The sequence below is a fragment of the Ochotona curzoniae genome, unplaced genomic scaffold, assembly GCF_017591425.1.
Source record: "Ochotona curzoniae isolate NIBS_2020 unplaced genomic scaffold, NIBS_Ocur_1.0 contig_2927, whole genome shotgun sequence".
In the NCBI taxonomy this organism is placed as follows: Eukaryota; Metazoa; Chordata; class Mammalia; order Lagomorpha; family Ochotonidae; genus Ochotona; species Ochotona curzoniae.
In genome coordinates this window covers 7,474,634-7,495,119 of record NW_024465654.1, presented here as the reverse complement: position 1 = coordinate 7,495,119, position 20,486 = coordinate 7,474,634, and the positions used below count along the sequence as shown (strand labels likewise).

Here is a 20,486-nt window from a genome sequence, read left to right as displayed (position 1 = left end):
TGTCCCCTCATCAGACCCATCTCCCACGTACCCTCTCTAAAGCTCCTCAGCCCCTAGACTAATGCCAGTGCTGTTAGTCCTGAGGCCAAGGCAGGAGCGAGAAGGGCAAGACACCAGGGCTGCTTGCTCTCAGGCCTATGCCAGCAGCTCCCATCCTGCACCCTCGCCTTGTCCCGATGTGTGAGTGCAGAGAGCCTGAGTGCCTGGCTGCTGGGTGGCAGAGCAGGCAAGCCTGTATTCTTACTCTGTCATACACAGGTCCTTAGAACAGAGCTGGCCCCTGGCTGATGCAGTGGATGAACACTCAGGCTCATCTCTGATTACTGGAGCGGCGATGATGGGGGGGCTGTGCCTTCAGCAGGTGTGTACATGCGTCTGCAGGTCTCAGCGCACCTGAGCGGCTCCAAGATCCCCCGACTGGGCGTGACCCCACCCTGCTTATGTCCCGTCATTAAGGCAACAATGGCACCTGGGTGTCCTGAGCTGCTGACCCCCCTTAGGATTAGCAATGAAGCTTCAAGCTCTACAGGGGTCCCAGGCACCTCTTTGGAGAGTTCAGGTCTCCTCTGTGAGCAGGGCGAGGGTAGGGACACAGGGAGGCCCTAAAGCTGGAGGGGATGCTCAAAGTCACAGGCTGTCAGCCTGTCGCCAGAGCACCCTGCTCGTGTGCCGTGGGTTCACTGGAATGCAGATTTACTTTAATAAATCATATTACCTCCACGTCCAGGTGAATTATCTTTCAAAACAGAAACATGAGTATTTCTGGGATTCCTATTTCATATGTGCATGGAAGTCCATGCAAGGTTAAAAAGTGGCTTTTAAGCGATACAGCGACGGCTGAGATGGCTATTTTTGGTCTTGAGAATTGCGTTTGTTCCAGAAATGTCGAGTGAGGAAGTCAGAGTGTCTGTTCCTGCTGGACTGGAAAGAATTGCTTGGGGGCTCGAGCCCCTGTGCCCGGCGACAGGACAGAAATGACAGCTTGGGGTCCTCGTGAGTACAGCAAGCAGGTGCCATGGATGGCCAGGCATCCACCTGTGCTGAGCCTCTTATAGTGCAATTCAGACAGCTCCGCGAAGGCGTGTGGGGAAACCAGGTGCCTGGACAGCCCGGCGAGGTCAGAGCTTGCTCTGAGCACAGAGCAGCAGCGCCTGTTAGTGGGTGGCAGCTAGTGTGTCAGGCCTTGATAACAGCAGTGGTGACGTGGGTGTGTCTGCAATCTGGAGAGCCGATTGCTAGCAAACCAGGATTGTCCTGTCCTGTTGCTAACATCAAGTTGCCATCGGACTGAAGGGCCTGAGTCCCTCCCAGTCGGGTTCTCCCCAGCTTGCAGGCTCCCAGAGGTTGCTGTTCACACCTCTTTGCACACGTGCTGCCAACAATGTTTTTTGTTTCGTTTGGAAATTGATTCTTTCTTTTTCTGTTTCGAATAAAATTAAGACAGACTAAGAGAACTGTCCATCGGTGCTGAACTTCCCAGATGCTCACCACACCTGGGCTTGCCCCAAAGCCAGTCAGGAGCCAGGACCTCCATCTGGCTCTCCAGCTGGTTGGCGGGGACCAAGTGCTTGAGCAGTCACCTGCTGTCTTCAGGGTGTGCACCAGCAGGGTGTGATGTGGGATGCAGGCTGCTTCTGCAGTCCTAGCCGCTGCTCTGAGTGCCTGCACCACAGAGATTCTGGACCGCCTCCTGTCCTCCCAACACTGACATCTCACACCTGTTCCTCTGCACAAAACCCCTTCAATGATGCCATGGATCCCAGAGGAACCTGCAATTCACTAAAAAATAACACAGAACAGGAAGAAAGCTACAATTGAGTATTAGAATTTCTGGTTTACTGCTAAGATGGAGAGGTGTGGAAAGAGTGACTCCCACTAAGAACCAAAACCGACAAAAGCACCCATATTTGAAAAAGGTTGAGGTTAGCCAGCTTAAGTTAGTGTGCTTGCTTGTTGCCCTGTGTGTGCTGTGGGTGTGTCAGTCTCCCTGTGTGTCGTCGTGGGTGTGGTCAGTCTCCCTGTGTTGTGGGTGTGGTCAGTCTCCCTGTGTGTGCTGTGGGTGTGGTCAGTCTCCCTGTGTGTCATGGGTGTGGTCAGTCTCCCTGTGTGTGCATGGGTATGGTCAGTCTCCCTGTGTGTTGTGGGTGTCGTCAGTCCCTGTGCTGTGGGTGTGGTCAGTCTCCCTGTGTGTGTGTGTTGTGGGTGTGGTCAGTCTTGTCCCTGTGTGTTGTGGGTGTGGTCAGTCTTGTCCCTGTGTGCATGGGTGTGGTCAGTCTCCCTGTGTGTGCGTGGGTGTGGTCAGTCTCCCTGTGTGTACTGAGGTCAGTCTCCCTGTGTGTTGTGGGTGTGGTCAGTCTCCCTGTGTGCATGGGTGTGGTCAGTCTCCCTGTGTGTTGTGGGTGTGGTCAGTCTCCCTGTGTGCATGGGTGTGGTCAGTCTCCCTGTGTGTTGTGGGTGTGTCAGTCTCCCTGTGTGTTGTGGGTGTGGTCATCTTGCTCCCTTGTCTAGCTTATTTTGCAGGTGATGCAGTTGAGTCAGCTTGATCTACCTGATTTGCTTGTTCAGCCTTTGTGCGGCAGCGTCCCCAAGAGCCGCCTGAGCCACAGCACTTGTTATCTGCTGTGTTTATGTCCCCTTGGGACAGCATGGTGGGTCTCTTACTCAGTAATGGCACCCCAGTCCACAACCCTCTGAGCTCTGTGAAGAACAATGTTGGTACAGGCTGTGATACATGAGTACAAACTAAAGTGTGAGTCATGGGAGGGGTGAGAGGTGAAGGTGGCTCTGGGTGAGGACGGTGCCAGGCTGGACACGGTGACTGGGGGCGTGGATGGTCCCTGCTGACAGCCTCCTAGTGAGCAATGGGTCAAAACGCGCACTGACAGCTGAGCCCATGGGGTCAGTGCTTCCTGGAGACCATCGCCACTGCAGCCATTTGATAGCTAAATTCACTGGATATCGGACATGGACTCAAATTTGGCATGTTCATGAATAGGACCAGCAGCCTGAGTGTGAAGTAGCTGAGGACACATGGCACCGTCTCTGTGACCCCGTTGTCCTTGTAGGACTTGAATACAGGAGACAACTGGGCAGACTTTGGAATGTAGAGAAGACGTGTGTGGCAGCTGGTGTGGGCTTTTAAAAGAAAAACACAGTGTCCCCAGAAACAAAAGGACAAGGAGGCTATTCTGAATTGAACTGGAAAGACATCACAACCCTTACAAGGCTGAAACCACAACTGGAGCCTGCATCAGGGACAATAAGCCCCTTGGAATGGACATTTTGCCATCAAGTAGAAAATTCATGATTCTCCAGAGGAAGAAAGGAGAGATGCAGCCCTAGAATGGAAAAGAGCACATATGTTCCATCTGAGGAAGGAGAGGGGAGAGAGGGGAGACATGCAGTTATGGAGGGAGAGAGAGGGGAGACCACGCAGTATGGGGAGGGAGAGAGAGGGGAGACCACGCAGTTATGGGGAGGGAGAGAGAGGGGAGACCACGCAGTTATGGGGAGGGAGAGAGAGGGGAGACATGCAGTTTGGGGAGGCAAAGGGAGACCATGCAGTTGTGGGGTTGGCAGTCCAGGATCTATAGTCTATAGGGGGTGGCATGCTGGAATCCAGGTTGCATTGATTGTTTCTGTTCAAAGGCACGTTGCTGGCAGAACGGCCTCTTTGGATCAGCTCAGTCTTTATCTTCCTTTGTCTTGTTTGGGAATATTTTAGTCATTTACTATTATTTTACTTGAGAAGCAGAGAGAGGCACAGATGGTTCTCCTACCTGTGGGTTTGCTCCTCAAATGCTAGGGTTGGGTCAGGTGAAAGATGGATCTTTCTTCCTTAACATTGCCTTTCAAACAAATAATTTTTTAAAAAGTTCGTTCTTATCCACTGGTGCTCAAGAATGTTATTCACAGTGTTTGCCAGGGTTTCACCAGCTGTGAGCATCTCCACACTGAGTAAGCAAGGCCAATGCTATGACCATGGAAGGACCCGGGCCTGACTCTTCTCCAACTCGGCCCACTCTGGGGAGGCTGGAAAGAAGTATAGTTCCCGACATGCTGAGGAGGAAGCCGCGGGTGAATGCAGCAAAGGCTACACAGAGACGCAGTGCTGGCTGTGTGCTCACCAGCAAGCTCACTAGTTGCATATTTCAGAGTCCAGTCACCTGTGTCACTGCCCACCCAAGCAACAAGGTCCAACAGTTGCCACAAGAGGATACCCTGCAGAAGCCACAGCAGCTGTGTGCACTCCAGAGGCTCCAGGGAGTCCAGGCCTGCAGCAGCAAGCGACAGCTACTGAGCCCCTTGGACTTTGCCAACACCATCCAAATTCCTGCGTGCAGAATCCCAGGCACGTCACCAGTGTTCACTGGGGTTGGGCATCAGCAGAGCAAGACTAAGTGCACCTCTGGCCCAGCCACAGATTCGTCCGTGTTCGTTCCCCTGGTGGGTGTTGGTCTGTCCCAGGGGCTCGCCAGGCAGCAGGTGACTCCTGAAGATATCCAGCGGCAGGCCTGGAAGGTGAAGAAGGCAAGGAGGAGGCTGGCCCAGGCCTTGGAGGCAGACAGGATCATGAGGGAAGAAGAGTGTGCTGCAAGGAGACCACATGGAAAGCCAGCTACCTAGAGGAGGAGGAGCCAGGTGGTATGGACCTTTCCATGTTGCATGTATGATTATCTGGTGTCTGGGAACATCTTCTCCCTTTGACACAGATGCACACTCTGAGCATGGCCGCATCATCATGTGCAGTGTGGGCTCAATCGTTGCCTTCTGTTGTGCTGTGGGATACCTGAACACCTTGGCCTTTGTAAACTTCGCTGTGGTTTTCTTTCTCAGGAACCGGTCTAACACACTGAATGAAGGCAAGTTCCTGAGGTTTTCAGTATGCTGGTGTTCTGCAGTGTCTGGGTGACCTTCCTCCCCGCCTACCACAACACCAAGGGGAAGGTCATGATAGCCAGATTACAAAAACACAAACCACCAAAAAATGATACACTTGCATTTTGCACCGATCAACGGACAGACCGTGCTTTCAAATAACAGGAAACAAAGAGGAAATAGTAAAACTGAAGACTGAGACATAGACTAGTCCAAGTAACTAAACAAGCATTTGAAAAGCCCTGCGGATGTGGACAGATTACGTCCAGTTAATACAGGAAACCTGAACTGATTAAAAACAATACTGCAGCAGTAACGAGAACTCCCATCAGAGAAACGTTCACTGCTAGATTCTACAGATCATTTAAAGTAGGAATAAGTCTAATGCTTGTGTAATTAACCCAAAATATTGGAGTACATGGAATTAAGCCAAACTCTCTGAATGAGGCCAGCAGAGACACAACACAAAAAGAAGACCTGCTCACACAGTTGCAAGACTTCCCAACAAACTCTCAGCAAGCAGAGTCCAACAGTGCATCTCAACACCACACCCTCAGATCAAGTGGCATGGATCCCGAGAATCAAACTGGAAGCATCACTCACAAATCAATACCTATAGCACACCACATTCACAGGACCGAGGGTCATCTTTACAGATGCAGAAAGTTATTTGATAAGTTCAGTATCAATTTGTGATTCTCAAAACCTTAAGCAAATTAGGTACGTAAGAAGGTGTCAGAGGACAACTGATGGGATATCTCTAAGAAGATGATTGGATCTGTAGGACAAAGAGAGACACTTCCAGCAAGGGAGTGGGAACAACCGATGGCCTCTATAGGCGGGTTTATGGGAACTCCCACAATCTCAAGTCTGCTCTTTCTCGTTGAGATGTAAATCCCTCCAACCCTCCTCTCTTGTCCCATGTGATTCTCAGCCTGTTGCTACAAATAAGTGTTCGATATTGGCCTCAAAAAGTTATTGCCTTTTTAAAAATACATCCTGTAACTTTTCCAAATCATCTTCTGATTCCTGAGGCTTTGGGTTCCTCTAGATAAAGGATCCTGCCATCTCAAACAGGGAGGATTTGGGTTCCTGCTTTAACTTTGAATGCCTTTGATTTCTTTGTCTTGACCAATGGCTCTGGCTGCAGTTTCCAGCGCTAACTGAATAGCTGTGGTGAACATGGCAACCTGTGTCGTTCCAGTTGTCAGTGGAGAGCCTCTAGCTCTTCGTTCAGGATGACGCTGGCTGTGGCTTTGTCGTATGTGGCCTTTGTTATGTGTGATACGTCACCCCCTTTGCCCCATTAGAAGTTTTCTTCTATGATGAAAGGATGCTGTGTTTTATCAAATGTTTTCTCTGCTTTTCTTGAAATAATCATGTGGTTTGAACCCTTCATATTGTTGATGTGACATATCCCATTTATTGATTTGTCCCTGGGATAAATCCTTACTTAGTCTAATGTGGTATTGCTTTGATCAGCTAGTATTTTGTTGTGGATTTTTGCATCGATGCTCATCAGGGATGTTGGTCTACAGAGTTCTTTCTTGTATTCTTTTCTGGTTTGGAAGTTAAGGTAATGCTGGCCTCATGGGAGTTTGGGAAGATTCCCTCCCTTTTAGTTGTTTTGAATAGTTTGAGAAGAACTGGTATTAGTTCCTCTTAAACAGTCTGTTGGGATTCAACAGTGAGGCCGACTGGTCCTGGGTGTTTCTTTGCTGGGTGTCTTTTTATGACTATTCAGTCTCATTTGTGCTTATGGATCTACTCAGCTTTTCTATAGCTTTGTGTACCTAATTTCATAAATAATAGAAATTTAGAAATATACCCATTTCTTATGTACTCTCTAGTTTGTTGTCATGCAGCAGTTTGTAATGTATGAATGTAATTTTTCTTTGTATTTCTGTGGTGTCAGTTATAGCACCTTTTTCATCTGTAATTTTGGGTTTTCTCCCTTTTTTGTTATTTGGGCAATGGTTTATCAATTTATTTTTTTCAAAAAATCAGTTCTTCATTTCACTCCTTTTGTCTGGTTTCTGATTTTTATTTTTAATTTAAAACCTTTATCGTCTCCTAATTTTGGATTTGTTCTTGTTTTTCTGGGGTTTGAGGTACATTCGTCGGTCATTTATCTGATACCTTTCCAATTTGTGGATGTAGTTGCTTACTGCTGTAAGCTTCCCTCCTAACACTGCTTTTGCTGTGTGTCAGGCTCGGGATGTTGTGTTTTGTTTTCATTTCAGGGTTACTATTGGTAAGTAACGGCTTGGTCCTGCTGTTTTTCCATAAACGTTCCTACTGTTTGTTTGGAGTCCCCTCCAGCTGTCACTGGAGCTGTTCTGCCCTCCCCTTGTATCCTGGGCTGATGCTCTTCCTCTCCGTGGAAAGTCTGTGCTTGCGCACCGTTTGTCAGCCTGCCAACGTGGGCACAGATTCTTTCCCGTTTGCTTGCCTTGAAAGAGCTTTATGTCACCTACATTTATTAACGGGAACTTCAGGTCGGAGATTTTGGGACGTGCACTGCGTCTCACCATGCTGTTGAAGTCTGCTCTTGCTTTTTTGTTGTTAGATGTATTTTGTATTGCAAAGTCAGATATACAGAGAGGAGGAGAGACAGGCAGGAAGACCTTCCATCTAATGATTCACTCCCCAAGTGACCACTCGGCCAGTGCTGCGCCAATCCAAAGCCAGGAACTTCTTCCGGGTCTCCCATGTGGGTGCAGGGTCCCAAGGCTTTGGGCCGTCCTCAACTGCTTTTCCAGGCCACAAGCAGGGAGCTGGATGGGAAGTGGAGCTGCTAGGATTAGAACTGGTGCCCATATGGGATCCCAGTATGTTCAAGCGAGGACTTTGGCCGCTAGACCACCGTGCCAGACCCTGCTCTTGTCCTGATGGGAGTTCTGCTGAAGGGCGTCTCGCTTTGTCTTGTGCCAGTTTGACTGTAAGGTGTTGTGGCCAGGGTCTTTTCTGATCATGCCTTTTTAGAGTTCTAGGTTCTTCTATGCTGGGAAGTGGTATCTTTCTCTAAATTGGGGAGATTGTTTGCTACTACTTCACTAAACAGGTTTTCTTTTTTAAGATTGATTTATTGTAAAGGCAGATTCACAGAGAAAAGGAGAGATCAAGAGATATTCTGTGTGCTTGCTCACTCCCCAGGTAGCCGCCATGGCCAGAGCTTGGGTCAAGTCAAAGCCAGGAGCCTCCTTTGGGTCTCCCACATGGGTGCAGGGTCCCAAGGCTTTGGGCCATCCTCAATTGCTTTCCCAGGCCACAGGCAGGGAGCTGGATGGGATGTGGGGCAGCCGGGACATGAGCTGGTGCCCATACGGGATCTTGATGGTTGCAAGACGAGGATTTAGGCCATGAACTCTTGTGCCAGATCCTAAATTGATTTTCTAATTCATTTTTTCCCTAAACGTTCAGCAATTCCCAAGACCCGTATGTTTGGTCATTTGATAGAAGTTCATAGATTCTGAACTGTGTTTCTGGTCCTTTTTTTTTCCTGGCTATTATATTTCAAAAGTTGTGCCTTATTTCAGATAACTTTTCTTCTGCCTCACCAAGTCTGCTGCTAAGGCTTCCACTGTGGTTTTCACTAAACTTATTGAATGCTTTATTTCTAATATATTTTTAAAGTATTTGTAGAATTTCTTTTTCATGTCATGTTATGATATTTGATTAAATTTTTCTGTGTTTTTTGGCAACCTTATGGTCATTCCCTTGGATTCTTTTCTGAGAATGCTGTCAATTTCCCTCCTTCACCAGCCCATACTGACATACTAACGTGCGCCTTGTGGGTGTGGTGAAGTGCCTTCCTGTCCATGTTTCTGGATTTCTATGTTGATTTCTGTGCATTTGGGGATTTCTTGTTACTACCTCCTCTGGAGATGTGCCTTTGGTACTTGATGGAGTGCCTGAGGCTTAGCTTGCATTCCAGTGGGCTGGCTGGGCTGGCTGGGCCACTGTGTGGGGGTGGGGCATGAATGCCACTCATGTTGGGGGTGGAGCAGCTGTGGGTACAGGCAATGGGAGGAGAGGATGATGGCACTCGGGCGTTCCCCACACCGCCCTTCTCTGTGTCCTCATGAGCCAGCTGACTGACAGCCGAGAGCACCGTGCCTAAGCACCCACCCAGCCCAGCATGTGAGACCCATCTGCCCGTCCCCTAGGAAAGGGGCCCTTGCGTTCTCTGTGGCTGGGGTTCACGAGGCCGCTCATGGGTCAGTCTCCTTGGATCGGATCTATTTTGTGGCGTTTTCACTGACTTCTTCCAACTATTTTAAGTGCATCTTTTCTAGTTTTGCTCTTCAACCCTGTCTAATCATTTCCCCATAGGTTCCTTCACTTCTTCTGTTTTCTAGTTTGCTCCAGGGTTCCATTTATTTTGTTGTTCAATTTATTGATGGAGTTCCTTATTTCAGCAATGATTTTTTTTAAATATTCAGTGTCTCCAACTAGGTTTTCCTTACAAGTGCTTTTATTGATTCATGTTTTTAATTTTTCTTTGTTATTTCTTTGAGTACTTTATTTTGCATATCTTGAATTCCTTTTCTCTGGCCAGTTAAGTCCATTTTTGTTTATCTTGTACACCTGTTTCTTCCCTGCATGGAGTTCATGCTCACTGAGGTGCCCTGATCTGCCTGTGGAGCCAGGAGGAAAGCCACAGGCCTCAGCTTGCATCCCCTGAGCAGACAGGGAGGGGAAGGGCCTGGACCCAAGGGGCCGAGCCTATGCTCACCCTACACAAACAGGTATGTACAGGTATGTACAGGCAGGTGCACACATGCACACACGGAACACCTGTGCTTGTACGATGCATGCAAACACCACATATGCACAACTAAGTACACAGATGCACACACACACAATGCCTGCACCTAATGCATGGATGTACCTTCATGGAAGCCCACATGCACAAATGATACACAGACACAGATGTGCTTGCACACATGCACACACACCAACACCTGTGTGCCATACACCCTTACACGCAGGCAAACCATGAGGCAAGAACCTGGGGTGACCTGCAGGAACATCCTGCCAGTGATCACTTGCCACGCTGCCTGCCTCTGTTATGTGTCATTGCCCTGTGCTGGGTTGGGTGAAAGATGCTTAGGCCTGCAAGCCTCCATGCCTGTCACCCCACCTCCAGCCAGGGCCTCCCACTGCCTTGCCCACTGCTGTCAGCCCCACCTCCAGCCAGGGCCTCCCACTACCTTGCCCACTGCTGTCAGCCCCACCTCCAGCCAGGGCCTCCCACTGCCCTGTCCCTGCCCACTGCTGTTACCCAACCTCCAGCCAGGGCCTCCCACTGCCCTGTCCACGTTCTTTCTGGCTGGAGTCTCTCTGCTGGTGCTGTCTCTGGCTTCTCCCACCACGGCCATGGATCAGGCCTGGGGGAAATGTGGGTCACTCACAGAACACACACACACGGAGAACCCCTCCCACGTTCCCTTTCCTGCTCTCTGGCTCTGTAAGAGTTCGCTCCATGCTGGGATGTTACCCTGTGTTTCGTGTGTGTGGTATCTGCAGGTTCAGACTGGGAGGGGAGTCGGTGCTCCCGGGCCGCCTTCCCTCCCTCTCTCTGCAGCAATGGCAGGGTCAGTGGTGGGAGCAGGGGCTCATGGTCTGGGCACTGTTCGGAATCTCTCCTTCTTGCAGGTTGTATGTCCATTCTTCAGTCGGACTGTGCTGGCTCCATCCTGCACCATGGCCTAGGGCTTGTGTCCTGCTGTCTCCAGGTAGCCTGTCAGTTTCGAAAGTTACATAAAGTCCGTGATTGGTCAGAGTGGGTCAGTGACTTAGCCAGATGTTGAAGGGATTTGTACTTCGTGGAAAGGCAAGAGCTGTCAATCTGATGCCTGCCGTTTCATGGATGTGTCAGCTTTTCCTAAATTGCTCTCTGTCTTCCTGCACTTCTCCCACTGCTCTGCTTCTCCCGCTCCAGGGCTTGCTCTTGTGCAGTGAGGAAGCACAGGATGAGGTGAATGCCAAGGTCGGCATGTGTTTGTTTAGGGGACTGTGTGTGCTCATTTGTGTGCCTGAGTTGTTAAGGTACTGCACAGAACAGCTGTCTGTATTCTTCAAAAACAAGATTCCGTGGGAGCCCTGAGCCCTTACGCTGGAGGACATGTTCAACCTTTCTGGTTCCTCCAGCATTTGCTTCTGTGGGGCTGCAGGATCCTCTGTCCGCTCCAACTGCACGCAGGGTGTTTGCCTAGAGGGCTGCGCGGCACAGCTCCTCCATGAACCCGGAGGATGCATGCTACTTAGAGCGCAGGATTGCAAGTTCCTCCTGCCGACTCTGAGCACTCAGGTCTCTGGGATTGGTTTTCCTAAGGCTGGAGCCATGCCATGTGCTCCCCTCATCTCTGTAGTCGCAGAAGATGCGTTTTAGGGCTGCTTGACTACTAAGCTCCAGAAGGTGGTACACTGGGCCACACCTGCCTCTGTCATGGTCACAGGTTGACACTGAACTTATGCCTTCCTTCTAGAGTCTCAAAGAGCTGATGTAAAATTAGAAGTTGCCAGGGAAGCACAAGAAGGTGGAACTAAGCTATGATCAGGGAAAGAGATTATAAACAGATGCAGAGACGCACAGAGATGGGTGCTATGGCGCATCCCATCCCAACCCTAACATCCCCACTCAGATCCAGCTCCCTATCCACACACACGCAGGGCCACAGACGGTGGCCCGAGAACTGGGCCTCAGCCGTCCATGTGAGAGACGGCGATGGAACTCCTGGCTTCACCCTGCTCCAACCCTGGCTCTTGTGGTCATGTGAGGAGTAAACCAGCAGATGGAAGATTGGTTGATCTTTTTCTCTCTCTGATGCTTTGCTTTTCAACTGAATTTTTAGAATAACAGATAAACATTTAAAAGCACAACACCCTGTATTTTCAGCATGTTCTCCGTGGGACAAAGATTCCAGTGTTCGTGTATTTCTGCTGCTTTTACTTAGCTGCATTGTGATGGATATTTTGATTTACAAAAGTGGAAATCAGATTACTTCAGTTACATCCTTACTCAAAGGAGAGGAACTGGCATGTAGCAGGCACTCAACAAAGTAGAAAAAGAAATTAATGTAATTTTTTAGACATTCAAATATATACACACGCAAGTGCGATCAGTTTTGGAAGTGACAGGTTAAGCATTAAAACAGCCTGCTGAAACATAAGTAGCTTGTAATTGAGTAGTGGGCAGATGGACCTGGCTTTTGTCCCTAGATCTTTGGATTGGCATGAGGTGTGTGTCCTCACCCTCATCCATGGACCTGTGGTTCTGTGGGAAAGCTTCGCACTTCTCTCTGTATAATCATTATGTCCTTCCTTAGTAGTACCTTCTATGTCAGTGTTCATCCACTGGGAAGCAACACCCACCACATTCCTGCAACTGGCAGAGCTGCTGCCCTGCCCGTCTTCCACAAGGCTGCCTGGCCAAGAACCCTTGAGAGTCTCTGAGGGGGACCCGCCAGATCCATCCTTCCACCTGGCCACCTGCCGCCAGCACCTTCACTGCCCATTTGTCTGATGAGTGGAATGGCTGCCTTGGCCTCTGCCTGAGCTGCTCGCTCTGGACCCACTGCAGACTTTGGCTTTCTTACGTGTGTCTTTGTTCAGCCACAGAATTGAGGTGTCTGATTGGCTGGTTACCCTGTGGCTTTGGAGTGGAGCAGGCCGTCACTAAGTAATCAGGGATGGGAACCTTTGTGGGAAAGCTTGATTAAATGGTTAAGCTGTACGTTATGACTTGTAAGTGAAGTAGTCCATGTGTGGACACCTTGGGATGGTCCAGGGAAGGCATGGGGCTTACCAGTTTGCACGTGAGAGGGCAGTCAATTTCTGGGCTCACTCCCAACTCCGGCTTCTTGCTAAGGAAGACTGGAGGGAGGCAGTGGTGATGCTTAGGACATGGGGGCCCTCAGGACTGAGTTCTCAGCTCCTGGCTTTGGCGTGGACAGCCCAAGCCTCTCTGAGCATCTGACAAGTGAACCCTGTGATGTGAGGCAGGCTGAAGCCTCTGGTCGGGCACCCTTAGCCCCAGATGCCCCTTACCCAAAGGGATTCACTGACCAGGGAAGTGGCACAGCTAGCCTGGCAGATCCTCTTTATTCAATTCAGGAAGTTGTTGGCTTCTCCAGTGGAGAAGGTCCTGTTGGCCAGTACTGTCCAGAGAGGGTTGTTGAGGGTGCTCAGGTCTGGGAAATAAAGCAACCATCACTTCTGTGTAACCCCCAGATGAACTGAAGCCACCTGCCATCGCAAAGTCCCTAAAGACAGCATCACCAACCAGAGGAAGGTCATGAACAGACTGACCAACAGGAACTTGGACATGAACTGAGCACCTATAAGATCCTCACCTCCCATCCCGCTTCAGTCTGTAAGACCCTCAGCCCCTGGGGAGCTGTCAGGAAGCCTCTGTTTCCTCCCATTGCTCCACAACCTGATGTGCATGGCTGGCCTATCATCTCTCCAGCAGACCTTGTCTGGGTTGGACGACAAAGCCTCGGCTTGGGTGTGCTCTGTGAGATGGGAACTGGCCTCTGGCTTTCTGCTTCTCAAATACTTTTTTGGAAGATAAGTTTATTTTGATGCAAAGAACTGTTTGGAAACCATATATTCATGGGGTCTTCAGTGATTGTTTTTTTCATAAAACACATTTCATGTGAATATTTTGAACCCACTGAAGTTCCTTGCAGTTGATGACATCAGAAGTGTTTGTAGCAGGACAAACTTCTCTCGTGACTGTCTTTGGAAGTCAGGCCCTCGGGTGTAGATTGTAAGCATGGCAGGTGGATCAGTGGCAGAGGTGTGTAGTTCCCATCCACTTCAGTTCTCCGTGTGCAGTACCAGGGTTCAAATGGATACGCCTCTGGTTTTGTTTTCCCGCCTGCTTGGAAATGAACGAGTAGATTGTATTTTAATTATTAAAAAGCAAAGCCTTGTAGCAAGATAGTGCCTGTCAGCTGGGCTCAATTCACTCTTGCTTTACTGTCCCACCCTGTGGCTCCGCTCCCTGAGGGGATTGCTTGTGAGCAGATCTGAGACACACTGACCTCTCACTAGCAAGTGCCTTAATCTACAGAACGTATGCACTTTTAAACATCATCACCAGACCCAAACTTACAAAGGCAACTCTAACGTGGTACTGAGCAGGCCGTTTTGGGATATTCTGCACTAGGTGGCATACAGCAACGTAACTATGCTAGACACAATGTACCCCACCTAGAAAGCTGAGTGTTAACGGGCTTGGGCAAACTTGGGCCGGTGCCAGGGGCCCTTGGCAGTGCTCTGATGCTCTGAAATGCCACGTGATGCTGTGCGTCTTGTGGCTTTCTTGTCCTCTGCGCACACATCAGGGAAGTGCCTCTTCATGTCTTACATTCCTTTTCTAATCACATTTTTGTTATGGTGCATTTTGAATATTCTTTCTATATCCTTCACCGGGTGATGCGTTTTCTGAAGTATTCCTTCAGGTTAACCCTTGGTTCACATCTTTCTAGCAACCTTGTCACATAGCAAGTTTTTAATCTTGTCGAACTCTGGTTTCCTGCCGTTACCCTTTTGGGGATTAGTCTTCATTCTGAGAAGTCCTGGCTAAAATCTGACATGTAGGAGGTAGATCTTGTGTTAGCTCCTGCAAGTCTCATAGCTGCGTTCCAGCTGAGGTTGTTACTTGTTGCGGAAGGCGCAAGGCTAGGTTGGAGCTCCCTCTCTCGCATGTGGCAAACCCTCAGGTGACGATTCTCCATTTGGGTTCAGCCTCCTTTACATCTTGGCAGTCAGGAGGCTGTTCTGCATGGTTAATTTTGATGTTCTATTCCGTTGGTCTGTGTTTCTGTCCCCTGAGACCCTAGACTCCATCACTGTAGCAATGGAGTGAGTCTTAAAGTTGGGTAGATTTATACTTTTTAAAGAAACTTTTGCTTATTTGTATTCATTTAAAAGGCAGCACAAGAGAGTGAGAATGAGAAAGAGAAATAATATGATTAGGCTTATTCAAATAGCCACAACCCCTGCGGCTGGGCCAGAGTATAGCTAAGAGTCCAGAACTCAGTGTGGTCCCTGGGTAGGGTAGCAGGGACCACGCTTCCTGAGCCACCACCAGCTGCTTCCAGGATGCTCCTGCACGGAGCAGGGATTCAGCCCCCAATTTATTTCTTTCCTTTTTTTTTTTTTAAAAAAAAAAAGATTTATTTTTATTGGAAAAGCATATATAGATATAGATATGTCTCAGAACTTTCACTTAAACAGTTATGAGAACCCCAAAGACTTGCATGCAAATCTTATCCTGTATTAGAAACTGAGACACTTAAGATGTTGATAGGAACAAACTCACTGTGTGTGAAACTAAAATAATGCCCTGTAAACAACCTGTTTTTCAAACTCCCAGGGGCAGCGTCTGGTCCCAGGCTGACAGCTCAGTGTCCCCAGCCTCTCCTGCGTTGTCCCCAGCCACATCCCACGGCACAGGCACCTGGTAAGCCCCACTACATGCCCACAGAAGAGTGAGGACAATAGGTCACGTGTTGGCCTTTGTGCCCCGACAGCACCCTCTGGGATCCACTGGCTCTAGGCTAGTGGCTGACGGGCGCTTGCCAAATGGCAGCTTGCCTGAGGCTCGTCCATCCAAGCCCCATGCAAGACGAGGGGAGCCACAGGGCCGGGAGCCAGCTTACCATAGGTGTGGGAGATGCCGCAGTCTTCCACTTGCTAGGTCACTTCCTGAATGGCCATGCCAGCCAGGACGGTGCCAGACCAGAGCCAGGAGTTCCCTCCGGGTGGCAGGGACTCAAGCACTGGGGCCATCGTAGCCTGCCTTCCCAGGCACCTGAGCAGCCAGGTCTGCAGCTGGCACTCTGATGTGACGCCAGCATCATAGGCAGTGGATTTGGGCACTGCAGCATGAGGCCAACCCCCAAGCAGTGACTGCTAGGCGACAAGAAACGGTGGGCGACATTTTCCCTGCAGACCTGGTTTATTGAGTACAAGACCTCTTCCTGTCTGTGGTCTTGAGTTCCTGCTGGTCTCTGCACTCAGTGCCCCATGTGGGGCTTGAATCCAGGTGAGAATACCAGCAGCGAGGGATTGAAGGTCACAGGTCAACAGCCCCAGCCACCAGCTCCTGTCCCTGAAACCACCCAGACACACACAGAACAGCCCCTGGGACTGTTTGTAAGAACAAAATTTATTACAATGCTTATAATTATAAAAGAACATTATAATGCACAGAAATTAACCAACATTAATTACAGACTTGCCTTATGCCACAGTGTGTGAAAAGCGTCAGGGAGTTTCCGACCTGCATAGATTTGGGATCCCTGCACATGTTACCGCAGGGACACAAGCCAACGATGTGAGAGCAGGGTTCCGGGCACAGCTCAGCCTGACTCCCCTGCCACGCTCTGACCGTTAGAGGTCCCTGTGACTCAGGACAGGAAGATTCCTGTGACAGACGTCTTACACGATGGTTTTATTTAGAAGACAAAACAACAGGGAGGTTTCTTTGAAAACCCCTGGGGAACCTGGTCTAAGGTTACAGGGCCACTCAGGCTGGACGGTGACAGTGCCCAAGGCTTCCCCGGGCAGGTGCAAAGCTGGGCTCCACATGCCCTACCCTCCCAGTTCTGGAAGCCGGGAGGTGTGGGGCTCTGCTCAGCTTCTAGGCAGTTTGCTAAGCCGTGGGGGGCGTTCCCTCCCTCCCACAGCTGCACTACTGCGGCAGCCCAGAGGGGAGGTAAGAGCCTTTGCTTGCCCAGGTTGAGCTTAGCAGGCAGAACCCTGGGATTCCAAGCAGAGAGGTAGCGAGAGGGGAGGCACCTTGCTCGAGGAACAGGGGCTGGAGCTTGTGCAGGTGCACCCGCATGGCTGGCCTCGATCCCGTGACCATCTCACTGTTGGGATCAGTAGGGGCTGAGGATGATCCCAACACCCAGAAAACCGATGGGGACTTGGCTGTCCGGTCGCATGGAGCCTCCGATGGACACTTCACTCACCCTCCTCCCCACCTATTCCAGCGTGCGCATCGGGCGGGAGGATTCCTTGGACACCAGGGCCAGAGCCATGGCCTACAGGAGGATCCTGCTAAGCACCGTCATGGTGCAGACCCCACCCCACTCTGGGAGAGCCAGTAGGGACCCAGCCCTCCCAGACAGCATGGGCCATGCTGGGAGGGTGGCCCAGCCCTTCTCCAACTGGAGGCAGCAGGCACTGTGGAGATCCAGGCTGTCTGTGCTGTGCTGGCATGGTGCATGTCAGCCCAGAGGTCGGGGAAGCAGAGACTGGGTTGTGCAAGGCGGTGCCCCTCCTCAGGCTGCTAAGTCAAGGTTGGTGTCAAAAGGGTGGTGCTCAAGTAAGGCCCGTGGTGGGGATCTGGAGATGGGCATGTGTTTCCCAAGCTGTGATGATGATGAAAATGAGAGTGTCACTAATGCAGATTTTCTCTGCCTTGGGAGGAAGTCCACTGATGATCCAGGCTGGCCTGAGCCATATCCTGTGAGGCTGTTCCTCGGCCAACTTCCGTCATGTTCCTCCCGTGCGACAGCGCTGGGGGAGCCTGCACCTAACATGCCGGCAGGCAGAGGTGGTGCTGCTGTTGGCACAGGGAAGCTTCAAGCCAGCTCACAGGGGTGCCTGCTTGCCTCGCAATGGACAAAAATGAGGCGTGGGGTCCCCATGTCCTCCCACCAGCCACACAGCAGGGTGCACACCCCGAGTGCTGTGCTGGCTCTTGGCGATCACAGGGAGTAGGTTGGGTCCCTGACAATGACGCAGTGGCAGGTGACACCGGAACGGGTGGAGAATGAGAAGCACCTGGAGGCGAAGGCGCTCGCAGCTGGAGAGCCCAGGGGGATGGATGGGGGACAGGAGAAAGGGTCGCCAGAATCCCAAGATGCCCGCGCAGGGGACACTGGGCTCTCCAGGTGGGCAGCTTTCTGTCCCTTGTGGCTGCTGCCTGGCTGGCGGAAGACACGTGTGGAGATGGCGGGGTGATTGCACTTGACATTGTCATGGGTGATTGGCTGTCTATTCTGACAGAACTGATTTCTCAAAGTCCCTCTAGGGTTGCGGGGTTCTCACTCCACCTTGGGGTGTCGGCTGGGATCCACAGCTTCCACCACCTTCTCTGCGATGGCCCCCATGGACCTGGTCATGTCCTGCAGGTGGCTCTCGTGCAGCAGCTTCTGGGTCAGGTACTTCTCCCTCTTGATCTTGCTCTTGGTGGTTTTGGACACGTCTGGGATTGCGTAGGAAATGAAGAACTTGACCGAGTAGATGATGTGCTGGAGGGGAGGAGAGAGCCGTCAGGCGCTGGGTGGGCAGGTGGCACAGCAGCCCGTGGCTCCGCTAGCCCAGGGGAACACAAGAGGCACACCGGCACCCCACGGCAGGCCCCAAGAAGTGCAAAGGCGAGACACATTTACTTGGGAAATTTCAAGTTTTTGACCAAAGTAAATGTTTTTAAAAATATTTAACTTTTATACGTGTTTAACTATTTGTTCACTTTGTTTTATTTGAAAGGGAGAGACACAAAGAGAAGAAAGGAATGGAGAGCAAGCGGTCTTCCATTGCACGGGCACCTGACAGCTGGGGCTGCAGCCAAGGGCCAGGGGCTCCACCCTGCTCACCCAGGAGCCTGCAGGTATCAACGTTTGATCATCCCCTGCTGTCTCCCCGGGGGTGTCCAGCACCAAGGGCTGGATCAGGAGAGGTGGCAGAACTCGGCCCCAGACCCTAGGTCTGGACACGGAGCTGCCTGGGGTGGCTTGTGAGCCTCTGTGCCCAGTGCCTGCCTGGATCGGGGGAGGTGGCAGAACTCGGCCCCAGACCCTAGGTCTGGACACGGAGCTGCCTGGGGTGGCTTGTGAGCCTCTGTGCCCAGTGCCTGCTTGGAACTTCTCACCCCATCTATGCGGAGGTTTGGAGTTTCCCGGATAAGGATGTGGTGGAGCTAGTGAGGAAAGGGGCAATGCGGAGAGGCAGTGGTGCGGGGTCAGAGTACACCAGGCCTTGTGGCTACTGAAAGGGTTGTAGCTGGGGCAGAGGACAGAAACCCCGGGAGAAGTGGTGCTGGCTGGGCCAGTGCAAGCAGCAGGGCTGGGAAGAAGGCTGCAGCCAACAGCCCTGCTGGCAGGTGAATGAGGAGGCCTCCCTGGACACTGGCTGAGCATGGGGAGAAGGCAGGTGGGGACAGTTAAGGCCAGCCGGAACTCACTGGCTGGTGGTGGTGGCGGTGTGGGGTACGGTACGGGGCTCAGGTAGCAGGTGTCTCCCCGGGGGAGGGGCAGAGAGGGGACAGCCACAGACAAGGCCTTGGAGCCTTCTGGAGGGGTCCTGAATGACAAGGACCCCCAGGAGGGCTGCTTAATGTCAGACATAGAAATACCTTAGCCTACACGGAGTTCTGGTCCCAACTTTTACCTGCACCTGGGAAAGCAGCAATGGATGACTAGAGGACCAGGAATGAGCTTGGGGTCCTGGGCTCTGCCCTGGTGGCTGTGACACCTGGCGTGGGCCAGTACATGGAGCCTCCCTGTGTCTGCATTTCAAGTACGTGAAAAGTCATAAAAATATTCCAGGAAGTTGAGGCCACCACTTAATTTTGAAAAAGCCTGTCGCAGCCCAGCACGCTGCCCAGGGCCCCATGTCCTGGTGCCTGCCACCTGCCCTGCCCCTGCTTGAGCGGGGGATGGATTTCCTCTGGGTATGGACAGCACCGTAGGCGTTTCCAGGTCAGGCAGGAGGAACACGCTGTCATGTCACTGTCTGCTAGCACCCAGGAAGACACACCACCTGAGCACGCCTGGGCAGGACTGCCGCCCCCGGGCCCTCCTCGTACCTCCATGACGATGACGAAGGCCAGCTTGGCTGCGATCACGTGCCAGTAGTAGATGTTGTGTTTGTACTCCTGGGGATGCCCGGGCGGGTACCGGAAGTCACGATACCTGTGTGAGGAGACAGACCCTCTGGTCAGAGAACCCACACGTGGCTCAGTGCTCTCCCAATCCCAGAGCCTTGGAGGTTGGACACCTCCCCGCACTGGGGAGGGACACCCACGCGGGCTGCCTCCCTCAGCTGAGTGGGTGGAGCTGCATGGATGTCAGTCAGGGCCTCTCCTTCCCCCAGGACGCACGCCCTGCGGGGCAGATGTGGCTTAGCTTGCGGAGCAAGCTCCACGCTTCTCCCATCCAGGCGGCTCTAACTTGACTCCTAAAACAGTGTCGGAGTCCCTTCTCTGTATCAGCTTGTGACTTCTGGCTGTTTGACAAAGGCCCTTCTGTGATGAGGAACTAGCTCAGCCAGCTTTCAGTTTGCATTTCCTGATTATTGAGTGGTTTTTCTGGATACATTTTGGCCTTTTCACTTCTTAAGAAATGTCTATTTGGGTCATTTGCTCAGTTACATTTTTCCCCCATTGAATTGTTTGCATTCCTTATGTATTCAGGAACGTAATCCCTTGTCACGTGACTCTCGGCTCTGCTCCCTTCCCCATGCAGGTGCCCTGGAGTCTGGCCAGTTTTTGTTGCTGGTGATTCTGGGGTCACATCTGAAACCTGCCGGGCTGCTGCTGAGTTGTTTCCAAGTCCCAGGTTTACTGAGTCTGATCC

The 20,486-nt window shown here is 51.3% G+C and overlaps 1 protein-coding gene and 1 long non-coding RNA gene across 4 annotated transcripts in view; one reads left to right on the top strand and one right to left on the bottom strand.

Moving 5' to 3' along the window:
• The window catches only part of LOC121155512, a 65,429-nt gene extending 49,821 nt beyond the window's left edge, over positions 1 to 15,608 (top strand). Inside the window, exons 4-5 of one of the 2 annotated variants that reach the window (XR_005883676.1) lie at positions 259 to 361; positions 15,272 to 15,608. This is a non-coding gene — a long non-coding RNA (uncharacterized LOC121155512). Of the gene's footprint in view, positions 1 to 258; positions 366 to 1,142; positions 1,154 to 15,271 lie in introns of those variants that run through there. The other variant, XR_005883677.1, reaches the window with a different exon arrangement.
• A 440-nt stretch (positions 15,609 to 16,048) lies between these two features.
• Positions 16,049 to 20,486, bottom strand: part of ANO6 (anoctamin 6) — a 78,712-nt gene continuing 74,274 nt past the window's right edge. For both annotated transcript variants that reach the window (XM_040978920.1, XM_040978921.1), the window contains 2 exons: positions 19,718 to 19,823; positions 16,049 to 18,161 (listed from right to left, as the gene is read on the bottom strand). In XM_040978920.1, the coding sequence (XP_040834854.1) occupies positions 17,955 to 18,161; positions 19,718 to 19,823 (313 nt within the window). In that variant the 3' untranslated portion in view covers positions 16,049 to 17,954. The remainder of the gene's footprint in view (positions 18,162 to 19,717; positions 19,824 to 20,486) is intronic.